The 15,099-nt window shown below is 35.2% G+C and overlaps 1 protein-coding gene across 2 annotated transcripts; it reads left to right on the top strand.

Moving 5' to 3' along the window:
* The first annotated feature begins 715 nt into the window (after nucleotides 1-715).
* On the top strand, nucleotides 716-3,675 carry LOC111911588 (uncharacterized). Of its 2 annotated transcripts, none has more exons than XM_042900784.2 (2): nucleotides 716-1,576; nucleotides 1,838-3,675. In XM_042900784.2, the coding sequence occupies exons 1-2, from the start codon at nucleotides 1,351-1,353 to the stop codon at nucleotides 3,553-3,555; spliced, it is 1,944 nt and encodes a 647-aa protein (XP_042756718.1). In that variant the 5' UTR covers nucleotides 716-1,350; the 3' UTR covers nucleotides 3,556-3,675. The 2 variants fall into 2 exon arrangements, with proteins under 2 accessions (XP_042756718.1, XP_052626431.1); XM_052770471.1 differs by having other exon boundaries at nucleotides 724-1,984; nucleotides 2,555-3,675.
* Nucleotides 3,676-15,099: the final 11,424 nt, after the last annotated feature.

Genomic DNA, 15,099 nt, shown 5'->3' with positions numbered 1-15,099 from the left:
GAAATATTAATAATAGTGAAATATCATTGGTAAAAGTAGTAACTTTTCAACTTGTGCTCATATGAGGAATGCCAAAAAAAAAACATAAATAATAAGTAGGCTTATCTAAAAACTATCATATTGTGCTATAACTGTTTTTATTTTTTTTATTAAAGTATATTACCATTAGAGTACAATGCTATAATTGAGTGGCTTTTCAAAGTATGCCCCACTATAATATTGTACTTTCAACATAAAACGCTTTAATAAAAGTTTTTGAAATGAAATTTTAAAACCTTTTGAAAGTAGGATACAATATTAACAAATCGATGGAACTTAGTTTTTATTTTTGCAAAAAATAAAATAAAATAAAATAAAATAAATAGTTTATTTGTAGACGGTGCAAAATATCAAAAATTAACTTTTCAAATTGTTTAAAAATCAAAACTTTTATCGACTATGCAAAATGCCAAAATTTAGAAATTACCTTCCGTCCACAGAATGGCAGAACGAAGATGATACAAAGATTATTTGAACAAAGAGAAAAAATGAACTTCAGTGGACCGTAAAAATCAGAAATATAAAAAATAAAATAACCTTACAAAAATAAGAATTAATCACATTCACATAACCAAATATGAAATAGTTAAATAAACAATCAAATATGAAATAAATAATAAACAATCAGAAATCAGAAATTAACTCAAGAAATCGTGATTTTACTCATTTTAGTCTGTGGGAAAAAAAGGTCAAAAAGCGCAGATGACAAGTCAATTTGCCATTAGGACTTTCCAAGCCCACCAGTAGACCACAGAACGCAGCTGTAGAGCGACCTTATCCTTCTTTCAGTTCAGGCTCTCCAGTCTCTACACTCCACAGATTCAGAGTATACGAGAATCAAAAATGGAGATTTAATTGTGATTTATATTGGCGAAACGCAGCTAAAATAGGTCCTTTTTTAAACGATTGCTATCTAATCTTCAAGAAAATTGGAGAGGAGCGTGAATGGCGGGGGTAATCATTGTTTTTTCTTGCTGCCGCGATGGCACACAGACACAACCACCGAATTAACGTAATAGGAAATACCTTAATTGCCCTTAAAACTGCCTTGTAGCATGATGTGATCTTAACAACAGTGCCGACTTTTTGTAAATACAAGTATCCAAACACTTTCTTACAGCAATAATTTCCCAGAACTTTCTGAGAAGGAAAGCCGGTGGAACATTACATCCATAAACGCGTTGTATTCTAAACTAAAAGTCTTTGGTCACTGGTTCCTGGAACTTGTATATATATTAAGCATCTCTTGGCGCTTGTTCTACTCGATGAAGCTGAATCTTTATTTCACAAGTCTAGCAAAAGTCTAGCAAGATGACAGGGTCGATATATCCGGAGGATGCCATGCCTTGGGTGGGATTGTATGTTTTTCTAGCATCTCTTGTTTGCACTCTTGCAATGGCAGCCGATGCTTTCCAAGGCTTTCGACAAAGGAAACTGTGGTTTCCATGCAGATTTTTCACAATCAATGCTGCTTCCCTCACACTGATAGCAATTGCAATGAAGCTACCAGTCGACCTAAACACCGACATGACTATGAGTAAGGCTGTTAGCATTATGTTTTTGCTCGCCATGTTAGGGCACTTTCTCCCTTCTTTAGGGCTTATGGGTGGCAAGGATCTTGTAATGAATATGATAGCGTTTGGCATCCTCATGATCACCATCACTATAAATATTTGTCTCCAGTTTAGTACTATAAATGATTGGGCGCCCTCATATCATAGGATTGTACTGCATGGTCTGATAATCAGGCTGCAAATGTTTTTGCTAATATGTTCTCTTCCATGGCCAATTTCGGTAGCCTTGACAGTTTCAGCATCTAGAAGAGTTTTACAACAACAGTACAAGGAGTTGCACAGTTTGGCTTCAAATCATCAAGAGATGAAGAACTTCTCCAACAAGCGACTCATTTGTTATGTTAAAAAGTATTGGATGATGGCAGAGACTGGTAACCCCCAATTTGCAATTGCTTGTTCACCTGTGTCTTCTGCTTTTGGGATTATATGCTTATGCCTTGCTTGCATTTTGGTTTTTATTTTCGTGGATGGTTATATATGGGAAATCGGGTCATACGGTTATCTTTTAACAGAATATAGGTGGTCAATGAAATTAATTTTTATCATGCAATCAGTTGGGACAATAGTAGGCAGTATTGCCCCTTTTTTTAGATGTTTGACTTCCATCAGTCATTTCGACTTATCCAAGAAATGGACCAAGAAGCATCTAAACGTGTTCAGAGTCGAGAATTATTGGACTCAAACACTCCAGATTTGGAAACACAACCATGTGGGTTCTGGTATCCCAGGTCGCCATTGCAAGAAGGTTATCCGTAATATCCGAAATATGGTTTTGAACTTTTGTATAGCACTTCAGATAATGATTGTAGTTATATGTAAAACAATATGTCTTGTTCCCAGATCTTTTCTGATCCTATTCTCTTGTTGTTGCTATTTATACAAATCGTTGTTGAGAAGGTTTAAACAAGAACCAAATGCATCTAATAGCAATGTGATACCAGATATGGAAGAATATACTGGTTATGTGCTACACACTGAAGCAGAAACTAAGCTTTCAAGCAAAATATTAAGAAAGTCCTTCAACTCTATTACTCAAATTCTTCATGAGTCTGAAGAGAAAGAGCCACCAAATCTTCTGAAGCTTCTCAAGAAATCTACAGGATTCTATGGAGTAATAGAGTTCGACAATGAACAAATCCCACCTGTACATCCAGAAGAAATCCAGAACTGCTGGAGCCTAGTAACCGTAACATTAACAGCCATTGCCCTTTCGCTTCCTAACACTGCAAATGGCCAATTCAAGGGGTTAATTTCCAGTATGAGTGAAGGCATCGAATTTGTAAGACATATCGAAGAAAGCCTCAATACAAATGGTGAGTTGGTAAAGGCAAGAAAAGCAGCTAGACATGTGTGGACGGATGTTGAAGTATACCGCACGTGGCTACAAATTGATCTTCAAAAGAAGGCTCGTAAAGGAGACACATCAAAAGAGATTCTTCTGTGGTTGGGTGATGAAGCAGTAAATACTGTGATACAGTTCAAGAGAAGCAAAGACGGAAGTCCAGATCATTCACTTCGTAACTTCATTGCTGCAAGTTCAATGTACCGAATTAGTCAAACCATACTACTTCACTGCAATGAGCAAGAAAATTGGCCAACAGATGAGGAACTTTTTGAATTTATATCAACCATAATCGCAGATCTGCTGTGCGCTTGCTTTAGCAACTTACCTCGTGTCATAACTCTAAGGTGCCATGTGGATGCAATTGAGAAAAGGGAAGATAGCATCCGAACTGCAGTGCAGCTTCTTGGTAGATCCAAAAAGATCCTGAAAATTCTCAAAGAACACCAACTTCCCAACTTAGATATCGACTCTATGGGGTACATTGATAAGTGGCATGCATTACCAAAAAATCAGATACCCAATTGTTGTTTTTCTTCTGCCAGGAGTCAATTAGCTTCTTCAAGTTCTAGTGAATCCATTGAGATAACTATTGTGTAACAAGTGTGTTGATTATTGATGGTTGTTAGCATATGTTGTGATTACTGTTTTGATGTCCATGTCAACAGTTTCATACCATATATGTAGATATGTGTTTCAACCATATTTAAGTTTTTTTTATTGGCACGGCTGATATAATGGTCTGAATTAGATTAATTTCGCAATTTCATAGTATTGTATTGGGAAAATGACACAAATGCCCTACGAAATTTCTAGGGTTTACCCGTTGAGTTCCTAAAGTTTTTATCGGACTTTATGGGTCCCTAAACTAGGATATGACCTGCTCTTTTAGTCTCTGTCAACCTGTAATAGCCGGTTCAGTGACCATTTAGACCAAAAAAACTAACATTGTGCCCCTATAAAGCCAAAAAAATAAGTTCGGGGATCAATATAAATTGAGTGTGAATTGGCTTTAGAAGAAAATGAGAGTTTTCTTTGTACGAATTGATCCCCGAACTTATTTTTTTGGCTTTATAGGGGCACGATGTGAGTTTATTTGGTCTAAAAGGTCACTGAACCGGCTATTACAGGTTGACGAGGACTAAAAGAGCAGGTCATATCCTAGTTTACCCATAAAGCCCGACAAAAACTTTAGGGACTCAACGGGTAAACCCTAAAAAATTCGTAGGGTATTTGTGTCATTTTCCCTATTGTATTTATTATTTAGTTTATCATACAATTTCAAACCTTCTCTCAACCTCATGTTGTTCATTGAATATATCAACAATCAATGGTAACATGGTATTAGAATATTCTTAACTTTTGTAAACCTACAGATCAAAAAAATTGTATTGCAACGTACGTAACATAAAAACTGATCTCAAATGTAATAGATCAACCAACTAGAAATTTATCTGGAACAAAATATCACTCAACCATGGAAATGAAAAACTATCACTCAAACACACCTTCATGTATAATGGTTAAGAATGGACTCACACCGACTAAGAGGATAAAATAAAATGAACCAAAAGCTTTGAATCTGTCATCTGATCGGTTTAAGGGTTGCTACTTAATCAAACCATTAAAAGATGAAACCAATATCCTGAAAGACTTTTAATAATTAATACATGATATATTTTGGAGAATTTTGTTAAAAGTCCAATAACCTCGTTGAACGTAGTCGGAGTGTAACACTCAAAATCACAAAAATTTAAAATTTTCAAAAATCAATCATTCATCATTATTGTTTGAAAAATAGGCATTGTTTTCAAAATATTATTTCAAATCAGAGTTTTTCCCTAAGATCCAGTGACAAAACAGGAAGGTGTGTACGATCACGCCTTCACCTTCCCACGATCCTCAAAAGCCCCTAAAACCACAAACTAAAAACTGTAAGCCAAAGCTTAGCGAGTTCCCCTAAAATACCACCACACAACAGATAATAAACAGATAATGAGTCCACAACCTCCTGATTGGATTACCCCTGGCCCACAACCTTACGGTTGGAATGCCCCGGCTTACAACCCTACGGTTGGAATGCCCCGTTCTGTTGACTTACAGCACAAAGCATTGCAGTCTCAACCTCATCATATAATGTTGACATTGATGGGTTTTGAGCAATACATCAATCCTATGGTGTACATGCAAACCTTAATAGCTTTTGGATCTAGTTTGTCTAATGAACATGCAATTGAATATCCAAAGGTATAAACCCTAGATCTAGCATACAATTAATCATATTAACATAAAATAGGGTTTAAATCTGACCTTTGATTGTTATATAGCAATAACAATCAATCCTTAGCTTCAGAAAGCTTAGTGCCTCAAGTGTTGCACCTCTAATGGAGTCACAAACACCACTAAGCAACAAGATGAAGAAGAGAAGAGAAGGGAGGCACCAAAAAGGGCTGGAAACCCTAATCCAAGTGTTAGCCATGTTTTTGGTGCATAGAGGGCATTTATATACATGTAGGCTATTAGGGTTTACAACTGGGAAACCCTAATCTGGCTGATTAAGCCCTAAGCAGCCCATGGACTCCTTTAACATATCCCTTGCACGAAATCTTTATGGGCTTCCCATAGAATTCGTCCAACCTATATTATTTAGGTAATCCATAGCCTAATTACAATTATCTTATAATTACAAATCCAGTCCCCTAAGTTTAATTAATCTCTTTTAGCCACAAAATTAATTCTTAATTAATTATTGACTAATATTAATTAAACAATATGATTTCTCCTTTAATATATTATTCTCATAATATATTAATAAATCATAATTAAACCTTTCTCTCCTTAATTCATCCTACATATTGCTATGGTGAAGGCAACCTAAAAGGACCATGCTCATAATCGGGTCAAGTACATACCAAAATAATTATGGACTTCGACACTAATCCAACAGTCTCCTACTTGGATAAGTCAAATAACTATTTTCCGTATGACTTCAGAACCTGATCAGCAATCGTAGCTTTCAAAAGCCATTGTCAACTCTGGTCTTATCAGATAGCGTGTCCTTTAGATAAGGGATTATATATTCCTCCATTCTCAAGATATTGTATAGACATAAGACATGAATTTCAATCATTCTCTCTAGACTGTTTCCCGACTTCCGATTTATGAAGACTGACAACAAACTACAATTGAACACATCAACTTAGTCCCGACTTGGCCAAGCGCTTATGTGTCATCGCTAAATCATCAAGGGGCCCACAGATATCGCTTTTATCCCACTTTGGGTAAAAGGAATGGATAAACTTTGACTCATATGCTTGCTTGCATTCACTGATCGAATCACACACAACAATAAGTTTTATAACACCAAGTTACTGGTGCGTTTACTTATTATCAATGTGCAATCGACCAACAAATAACAACTCACACGTCTCGGTTTCAAGAACTAATCACTCATGATAAATCAATGAAGTGATCCAAGTGAGCGTGGGTTTAATCTAATACTCTAATCTTATCAAAGCACTCATGAACCCTACAACAAACTTGTGCTATGTCTAAACTCTTCAGACAATCTATAGACTCTTCATGACAGTCTTCCTTCATACTTACTTCCAATGTATGACCGATTGTGGAGGTTCGAATAACCTAGTTATTCTGGAAGTCAAAACATGCAAACGGAAACACAACAATAATGCTTAATCCTATATGGCCCCAAACTTATGGGAGTAAATAAAACACTTTTGTTAAAACACGATATTGATTACTCATTATTCATTGTTTACTGTTTCAGAAAATCAACTTATTACTCAAATTACAACAATAGTTGTCCCATGTATAAAGCATGCACACTATGTTTCCTATGGTCCTTACTTTGTGAAATAGATCAATTGAAAACCTTTCCAATGATGCTCATTTCACAATTCCCAATCCTTATCATTAGTGTTAGAACACAAGGTTGTTGCCACTACTAGAATATGCTAGATTCTAATATTTTATGCAATGATCCTTTCACAAAGTCATAGCACAAAAGTCACCGAGACTTGGCCAATGAAATTACAAAGTACTCTATCAGAAATTGTTACAAGACAATTCCATAGACGTGAAGTCTCACATTCAAAGTACATTCCTTTGAACATCCTTCTTACATAAAAGTTTCTAATCTAGACATACACTCTCAATATCCAACTCCCAATATGGAAACATTTCCACATTTGCCATATGACAACTCATTCTTAATAGAATTTTATCTATTCATAATAATGTCGATATGGTCCATTCAATACCATACTTCCAACTACTCACAAGCGACCAATCCTCAATGAACTTTGGATCATCCTTTAATAGTTGTTTAATTATTTTAGTCAAAACCGATTCTAGTCCTTTTTCCCTCTTAATGCGCTAGACATTTGGAAAATTTTAGAATGGTCAAATATTATAGCATTTGCAATCGATCATATACCTGAAGCGTATGGGACACGATGTATAATGTATTACATGAAGATATGATACTTTATCAATCTTCTGTCATAATATTTTATGTGTCACGTTCTCACAATTCGAACTATGAAGAGGGATGCCGTAATCATAATCGCAATTTAAGAACACACTATGTATTCTTTGACTAAATTTATTAAAATTTCTCAATCTAAGCTTTAGATTTTGAAACGAAGTATAATATTCACTCACTTAATTATAGCAAAACAACTTCTCAACCCTTGCGACATTGCAAAGTGAACCTTTGTTTTCTATAATTAATATTGCTAACTTGCAATACTTGCCATAATAATCATACAAACATAACACTTATACTCCCACTATCATGATGATTATATAAGCATAACACTTATGCTCCTACTAGCTTTGACATGTATTCAGAAAATAGCTGAACTTCCAGAAAACAATGCCTATTGAATTTCTGAAGTTCATATTTCTAATACCAGATGCTTCGATAACCCTTTATCTAAGCTTCTTAAACTTATACACCTTTTCCTTAGATAACTCATATGTGTGTCTAAACAATTTGGAACTTATATCAATAAGTCCCAAATGTTAGACTAATTGCCAAATCTCACAATTCGAACTATGGAAAGGGATGTCGTAACCATAATCGAATTTGAGAATACAATTTTCACAATTGCTATCTTCTTAAAATCTCTCTTAGTGAAAGCATTTCCTCACAGTCATTTTCATGAAGGAGGGAATCTTATGACAGTAAGATTTTATGGTGTATGAGTTCCTATCCATGTGAATTTGCCAAAACCAAGTTTGCGACAAATCCAAACTCATATGGATTGAACTTTCTTGACTTCTAGCCTTATGGTAACACGAGTGCCCACCATGTCTTCCAAGTAGTTTAGGTTGCGTTTAGTTACGAAAAAACAATTTTCATTTTCCGTTTTTTGTTTTCCCTTTTCGATTTTCGTTTTCCGTTTTCATTTTTCATTGAAAAATTTAGAAAAGGTGTTTAGTTAAACTTATTCATTTTTCATTCTCAGTTTTAGAAAATTAGAAAACGTGTTTAGATGTGTATTTTTCTATCGGTTTTCATTTTTAGAAAACGGTAGTGGTGGTAGGGTGTGGGTGGGGGCGGTGATGGTAGCGGGTCGGCGGCGGTGGTGGTGATGACAGGCGATGGTGGTGGTGGCGGCAATTATGTCAGTAGTGGTGATGGCGGCGGCATCGGTGGTGGTGGTGCTAGTGACGAGTTAGTGGTGGCGGTGGCGGTGATGGTGATGGTAGGTCGGTGATTGTCGTGGTGGTGTTGGGTGGGTGGGGGTGCGAGTGTGTGTTTGTGTGTGTGTATGTGTGTGTTTGTGGGGGTAGGTGTAGGTTTGTGGGTGTGTGGGTGGGTATGTATGTGTGTGTGTGGGTTGGTGTGTGTGTGCGGATGGTGTGTGTGTGTATGGGTGGGTGGGTATGTATGTATGTGTGTGTGTGTTTGTGGGTGGGTGTGTGTGTGGGTGGGTATGCATGTGTATGTGTGTGTGTGTGTGGGGGGGGGGTGGGTATGTATATGTATGTGTATGTATGTGTGTGTGTGTTTGTGGGTGGGTGTGTGTGTGTGGGTGGGTATGCATATTTATGTGTATGTGTGTGTGTGTTTGTGTTTGTGGGTGTGTGTGTGCGTGTGGGGGTATGTATGTGTGTGTGGGGGTTGGTGTGTGCATGTGTGCGGGTGTGTGTGTGTGTGCGGGTGTGTGTGTGTGGCTATGTATGTGTGTGTGTGTTTGTCGGTTGGTGTATGTGTGTATGTGTGTGCGGGTAGGTGGGTGGGTATGTGTGTGTAGGGGCGGGGGGTGTTAAGGTGGGGGTAGGTAGAGGTGGATAGGGTGGAGTAGGTGTGTGTTTATATTTTAGAAAAATTTTGGAATTAGAAAAATGTGGAAAACAATCATTATCAGTTTTCCAAAAATTTCCAACTTCTTTGTAATTTTAGAAAATGGAAAATTTTCATGTTCTGTGAAATGTTTAGAAAAATAGACGAACTAAACGCGTTTTCAAAATTCTCATTTTTCTAGGAAAATTTTTCTGGAAAACGGCCCATTTTTTCGCAACTAAACGCACCCTTAGCAACTTATCCTTTCATATCAATGTACTTTCCATCGATCAAGGCGCTTTGTCTTTATGCCTTCAAATGAGAACTCATAGAACTCACATACATAATTAACCCAATTGGAATGGCACAGAAACAAAATAATGTCAACTCGATAGGTTGTAAACCTCAAGTCGTGTGCTAGTGATGATTGATAAGGTTTATTCTTGATTTGTTCTTGAAACCTTTTTCAAGATCATTAAAACTCCCACTGACCTCTTGACATATATGATTCTCTTATCAGAAAACTTTTCTAGACAAAACAAATATTCAAGAGTTAGTGTAGCTCTTATCAAGACAAAACACTTCACATAATTGGTCCTAGTTGGACTTTGTCTTATCCAAGACAGTACAACTTACCAATTTCAAATGTGCAGAAATAAGAAGACTTTTTCCAATTCCATATTCATTGAGTGTTATAAACCTACTAAAGACTTGTCACTCAATTCACAATCTTGGAGTATGACTCTAAGATTCGATATTGGAACGAAGTATGATTGACTTCTTGATTTAACCATTTCCACAATTCCTGATTCCTCTTTTAAACATACAAATGCACTAAGACTCACTTAGAGGATTAATTGAGATATGGTTCTTAATCATTAAGACTTATCATAAAACACAATAAAAGATACTCTCCCTTCTTCTTAGAATGGAGAAACTTTTATCTTTCTGCCTACTTGATCCTTCTTTATTCGTTTTGCTATTCATTGAAACTCTTTCAATCAACTCAGAATTACACTTAATCTTATAAGTATAATCATATTTACTAAACTTTAGTAAAGCATGACGAATATATTTGTCACTCTTGTGGTGGACTTGATCAACACACAACCTAGTGTACTTGATCTCCTAGTCCTTCACTTCACTCTTTCGTCAATGAATTAGTCTTGAATTTCCAATTATAAAATTTCTCATTCATCACACAACCAAGTTGTATAATTCCAAGTTTCTGTCCAATTGAAAATTGGGCGATGAGAAACTCTCCCTATTTGGCAAATTCTCGACATTTCCACAAATAACATAATTAAGAATAAAATCCATTAATGCTAATAATAGAAACCTTCAAACATCAATTTTTTCATACATGCCATTGAAAGGATAAATAAATAAGATAAAATAAAATTTTATTTTTTATTGCGGAAAAAAATTGTCCTTACAATGCAATTCAATTGAAAAGCTATGTTATTACATATTTCTTAGATTCAGCCCCTCTAGTTTAATTAATTACACTTGATCACAAAATTAATTCTTAATTAATTATTGACCAATATTAATTAAACAAATATGATTTCTCCTTTAATATATTATTCTTATAACATATTAATAAATCATAATAACCTCTCTCTCTTTATTTATTTCTCCAATCAAGTTGCTTTGGTGAAGGCAACCCAAAAGGACCATGCACCATCGGGTCAAGTACATACCAAAATAGTTATGGACTTAGACACTAATCCAACAGTCTCCCACTTGGATAAGTCTAACAACTATTCTGCGTATGACTTCGGATCCTGATCTGCAATCGTAGCTTTCCAAAGCCGCTGTCAACTCTGATCCTATCAGATACGCGTGTCCTTAGATAAGGGATCATATATTCCTCCATTCTAGATATCATATGAGATATGATTTCAAATCATTCTCTTTGTACTATATCTCGATTCCCGATTTATGACGACTGACCAATTGAACAAATCAAATTAGCCCTAGCCCGGCCGAGCATTTACGTTTGTCATCACTAAACCATCGAGGGGCCCAAAAGATATCGCTTTTATCCTACTTTGAATAAAAGGAACGGATAAACTTTGATACAATGCTTGCTTGCACTCACTAACCAAATCACACACAACAATATGTTTTATAACACCAAGTTACTAGTACGTTTACATATTATCAATGTGCAACCGATTTGCAAGATACAACTCACACATCTCAGTTTCAAGAATATAAGATGTTATCGTCTCACCAATCACTCGTGATCCAATTCATGGAGTGATCCAAGTGAGCGTGGGTTTAATCCAATGCTCAAATTCATATTCATAAGCACTCATGAATGTTGCAGCAAACATTTGCTTATGTCTAATACTCTTCTAGACAATCCACACACCAATTCACGACAGTTTTCATTCATACCTACTTCCAACATATGAACGACTGTGGCCCGTTCGAATAATTCGATTATTCTTAATAAATTCAATTATTCTGGAAGTCAAAACATGCAAAGTGAAACACAAGAATAATACTAATCCTATATGGCCTCAAACCTTTGAGTATAAATAAAACGCCTTTTATTTATCACCATATTAATTACTCATTATTTGTCGTTTCGGGTAATCAACTTCTTACTTGAATTCCAACACTTGTCCCATGCTCCTAGCATGCACACAATGTTTACCTATGATTTTACTTTTGTGAAATAGACAAATTGAACAAATTTCCAATCATTCTCATTTTACAACTCCAAATCCTTTTCCATAAGTGTAAGAATATCAATTCTTGCTACTTATAGAATATGTTAGATTCTAACATTCTATGCAACTATCCTTTCGTAATGTCACTGCACCAAAGTCACAAAGACTATTGCCAATGATATTACAAAGTCTTCTATCGGAGATTGTTACAAGACAATTCCTTAGATATGATGTCTCTCACTCAAAGTACATTCCTTTGAACATCCTTTTGCATAAAAGTTTCTAATCTAGTCATAGATTTTCAATATTTACTTCCTAATATGGACACGCTTCCATATTTTCCTCATTACAACTCATTCTTAATAGAATCTTTTCTATTTGTAATGATGTCGATATGATCCATCCAATATCATGCTTCCAACTACTCACAAGCGACCAATCCTCGTCGAACTTAGGATTGTCCTTTGATAGTTGTTTAATTATTTTAGTCAAAACCGATTCTAGTCCCTTTTCCCTGTAAATGCGCTAGACATTTGGAAAATTTTAGAATGGTCCAACATTAAAGCATTTGCAATCGATCCTATACTCGAAGCGTATGGGACACGACGCATAATGTTTTATTTGCTATGTTCTCAAAATTCGAATTGTGAAGAGGAATGCCGTAATCATAATCGAAATTTTAAGAACACACTATGTACCCTTGACTAAGTTTATTAACATTTCTCAACCTAATCCTTTAGATTTGAAATGAAGCATAATATTCTCTCCCTTAATTATAGCAAAACAACCTTTCAACTCTTACAACTTTGCAAAATATGACTCTTGTTTTCTATAATTAATATTGCCAACTTTGCAATACGTGCCTTAATAATCATACAATCATAACATTTATGCTCCCACTATCATGATGATTATTATAAAACATAACACTTATGCTCCCACTAGCTTCGACATGTATTCATAAACATCTTGACTTTCAAAAATCAATACTTATTGAATTTTTTAAGTTCATGTTTCTAATACTTAATGCTTTAATAATCTTTTATCAAGGCTTTTTTTTTGAACCTATACACATATGCCTTCGATAGTTCATATGTGTGTCTAAACAATTGCCAAACCTCACAATTCAAATTATGGAAAGGGATACCATAACCATGATTGAATTTGAGAATGCAATTTTACAATTACTATCTTCTTAAAATCTTTCTTAGTGAAAGCATTTCCTCACAATCATTTTCATGAAGTAGGAAATCTTATGACACTTAGATTTGAGCGGTGTATGTGTTCCTATCCATGTGAATTTGTTAAAACCAAAGTTTATGACAAATTCAAACTCATATGGACCGAACTTTCTTAATCTTGATATCTTGCCTTTTGGTAGCACAGCTGCCTACCATGTCTTCCAAGTAGTTAAGCAGCTCACCCTTTCCTATCAATGTACCTTTCATTGATTAAGGTGCTTTGCCTTTTATGCGTTCAAAATGAGAACTCATAGAACTCACATGCATAATTAACTTAATTGGAACAACACAGAATCAAAATATTGTCAACACGATGGGTTGTAAACCTCAACTCGTGTGCTAGTGATGATCGTTAAGGTTTATTTGATTTGTTCTTGAAACCTTTCAAGACCATTAAGACTCCCACTGACTCCTTGACATATAAGATTCTTTTGTCAATAAACATTTCTTGACAAACAAATATTCAAGAGTTAGTGTAGCTTTTTATCAAAACACTTCATAAATTGGTCCTAGTTGGTCTTTGTCTTATCCAAGACATCACAACTTTCCACATTTGATGAATGTTATAAACCTTCTTAATACTTATCACTCAATGTCACAATCTTAACTCTAAGACTTGTTTTGGAACGAAGTATGATTGACTTCTTGATTTAACCATTTCTTTAATTCTTGATTCCTCTTCTTAGACATACAATTGTACTAAGACTCACTTAGAGGATCAATTGAGATATGGTTCTTAATCATTAAGACCTATCATAAAGCATAAAAGATACTCTCCCTTCTTCTTAGAATGGAGAAACTTTTATCTTTTTGCCTACTTGATTCTTGTTATTCGTTCTACTATTGATTTAAACTTTTTTCAATCAATTCAGAATTACACTTAATCTTATAAGTATAATCATATTTACTAAACCTTTAGTAAATCATGACGAATATCTTTGTTACTCTTATGGTGGTCACATAACTTTGTGTACTCGATCTCCTAGTCCTTCACTTGACACTTTGTCAATGAATTAGTCTAATTTCCAAATATGAAATTTTTCATTCATCGTGCAACCAAGTTGCATGATTCCAAGTTTCTATCCAATTGAAACTTGGGCGATGAGAAAATCTCCCTATTTGGTAAATTCTCAACTTTCCATAAATAACATAATAAGAATCAAATCCATTGTTGCTAATAATAGAAACATTTTAACATCAATTTTTCATACACGCCATTGTAAGGATAAATAAATAAAATTTAAAGTCAAAATTTATTTTATTGTGGAAAAATTTGTCCTTACAATGCAACTCATTGAAAAACTTATGCTAATACATCTTTCTTAGCAATCTAATTATAACTCTAAGTAGTAGCTCAAGAATCTAATCTTCGAGAAACGCGATCGAAATCCATTCCTTCACGGTTAGATTCCGCTCACTTCTTCCCTTAAGCTTCCTTTCTTTTCTTCGATCCTACAAAACATCAATTGTAATCTTATCACATTATGTATTCAGAATCTAGAATGAAGCTTAAAAGAGTTAGTCAATGGATTTTACCTATATTAGAGCCATACGTTTTGACTCTCCCATCTCTTAGATCTCTTAGGTAAATGGGGCAGCTTCGTCTCCAGTGCCCTTTCTCTTGGCAATAAAAGCAAATTGACTCTTTTGGAACAGCACATGGAACCACTTCAGACATTGCCTTTCTCTTATGATCAAACTTTTCGATCATAGCATGTCTTTCGTTGCCATTGTCTTTATCCATATAGGTCTTGAAGGCAGATTCAACAACCAACTTTGGTTTTTCTATTGCGCCAAATCATTGCAGATTCAGCAGCAATAAGCATATAGGTGAGATCTATAAGGGTCACGCCGTAGTTCATCATATAGTACTCTCTTACGAACTCACTATATGAGTTGGGAAGTG

This window comes from Lactuca sativa, chromosome 1 (genome assembly GCF_002870075.4).
Source record: "Lactuca sativa cultivar Salinas chromosome 1, Lsat_Salinas_v11, whole genome shotgun sequence".
NCBI classification, from domain to species: Eukaryota; Viridiplantae; Streptophyta; class Magnoliopsida; order Asterales; family Asteraceae; genus Lactuca; species Lactuca sativa.
Note: the sequence above shows the minus strand (reverse complement) of the source record. Positions and strands in the feature narration are given on the sequence as shown.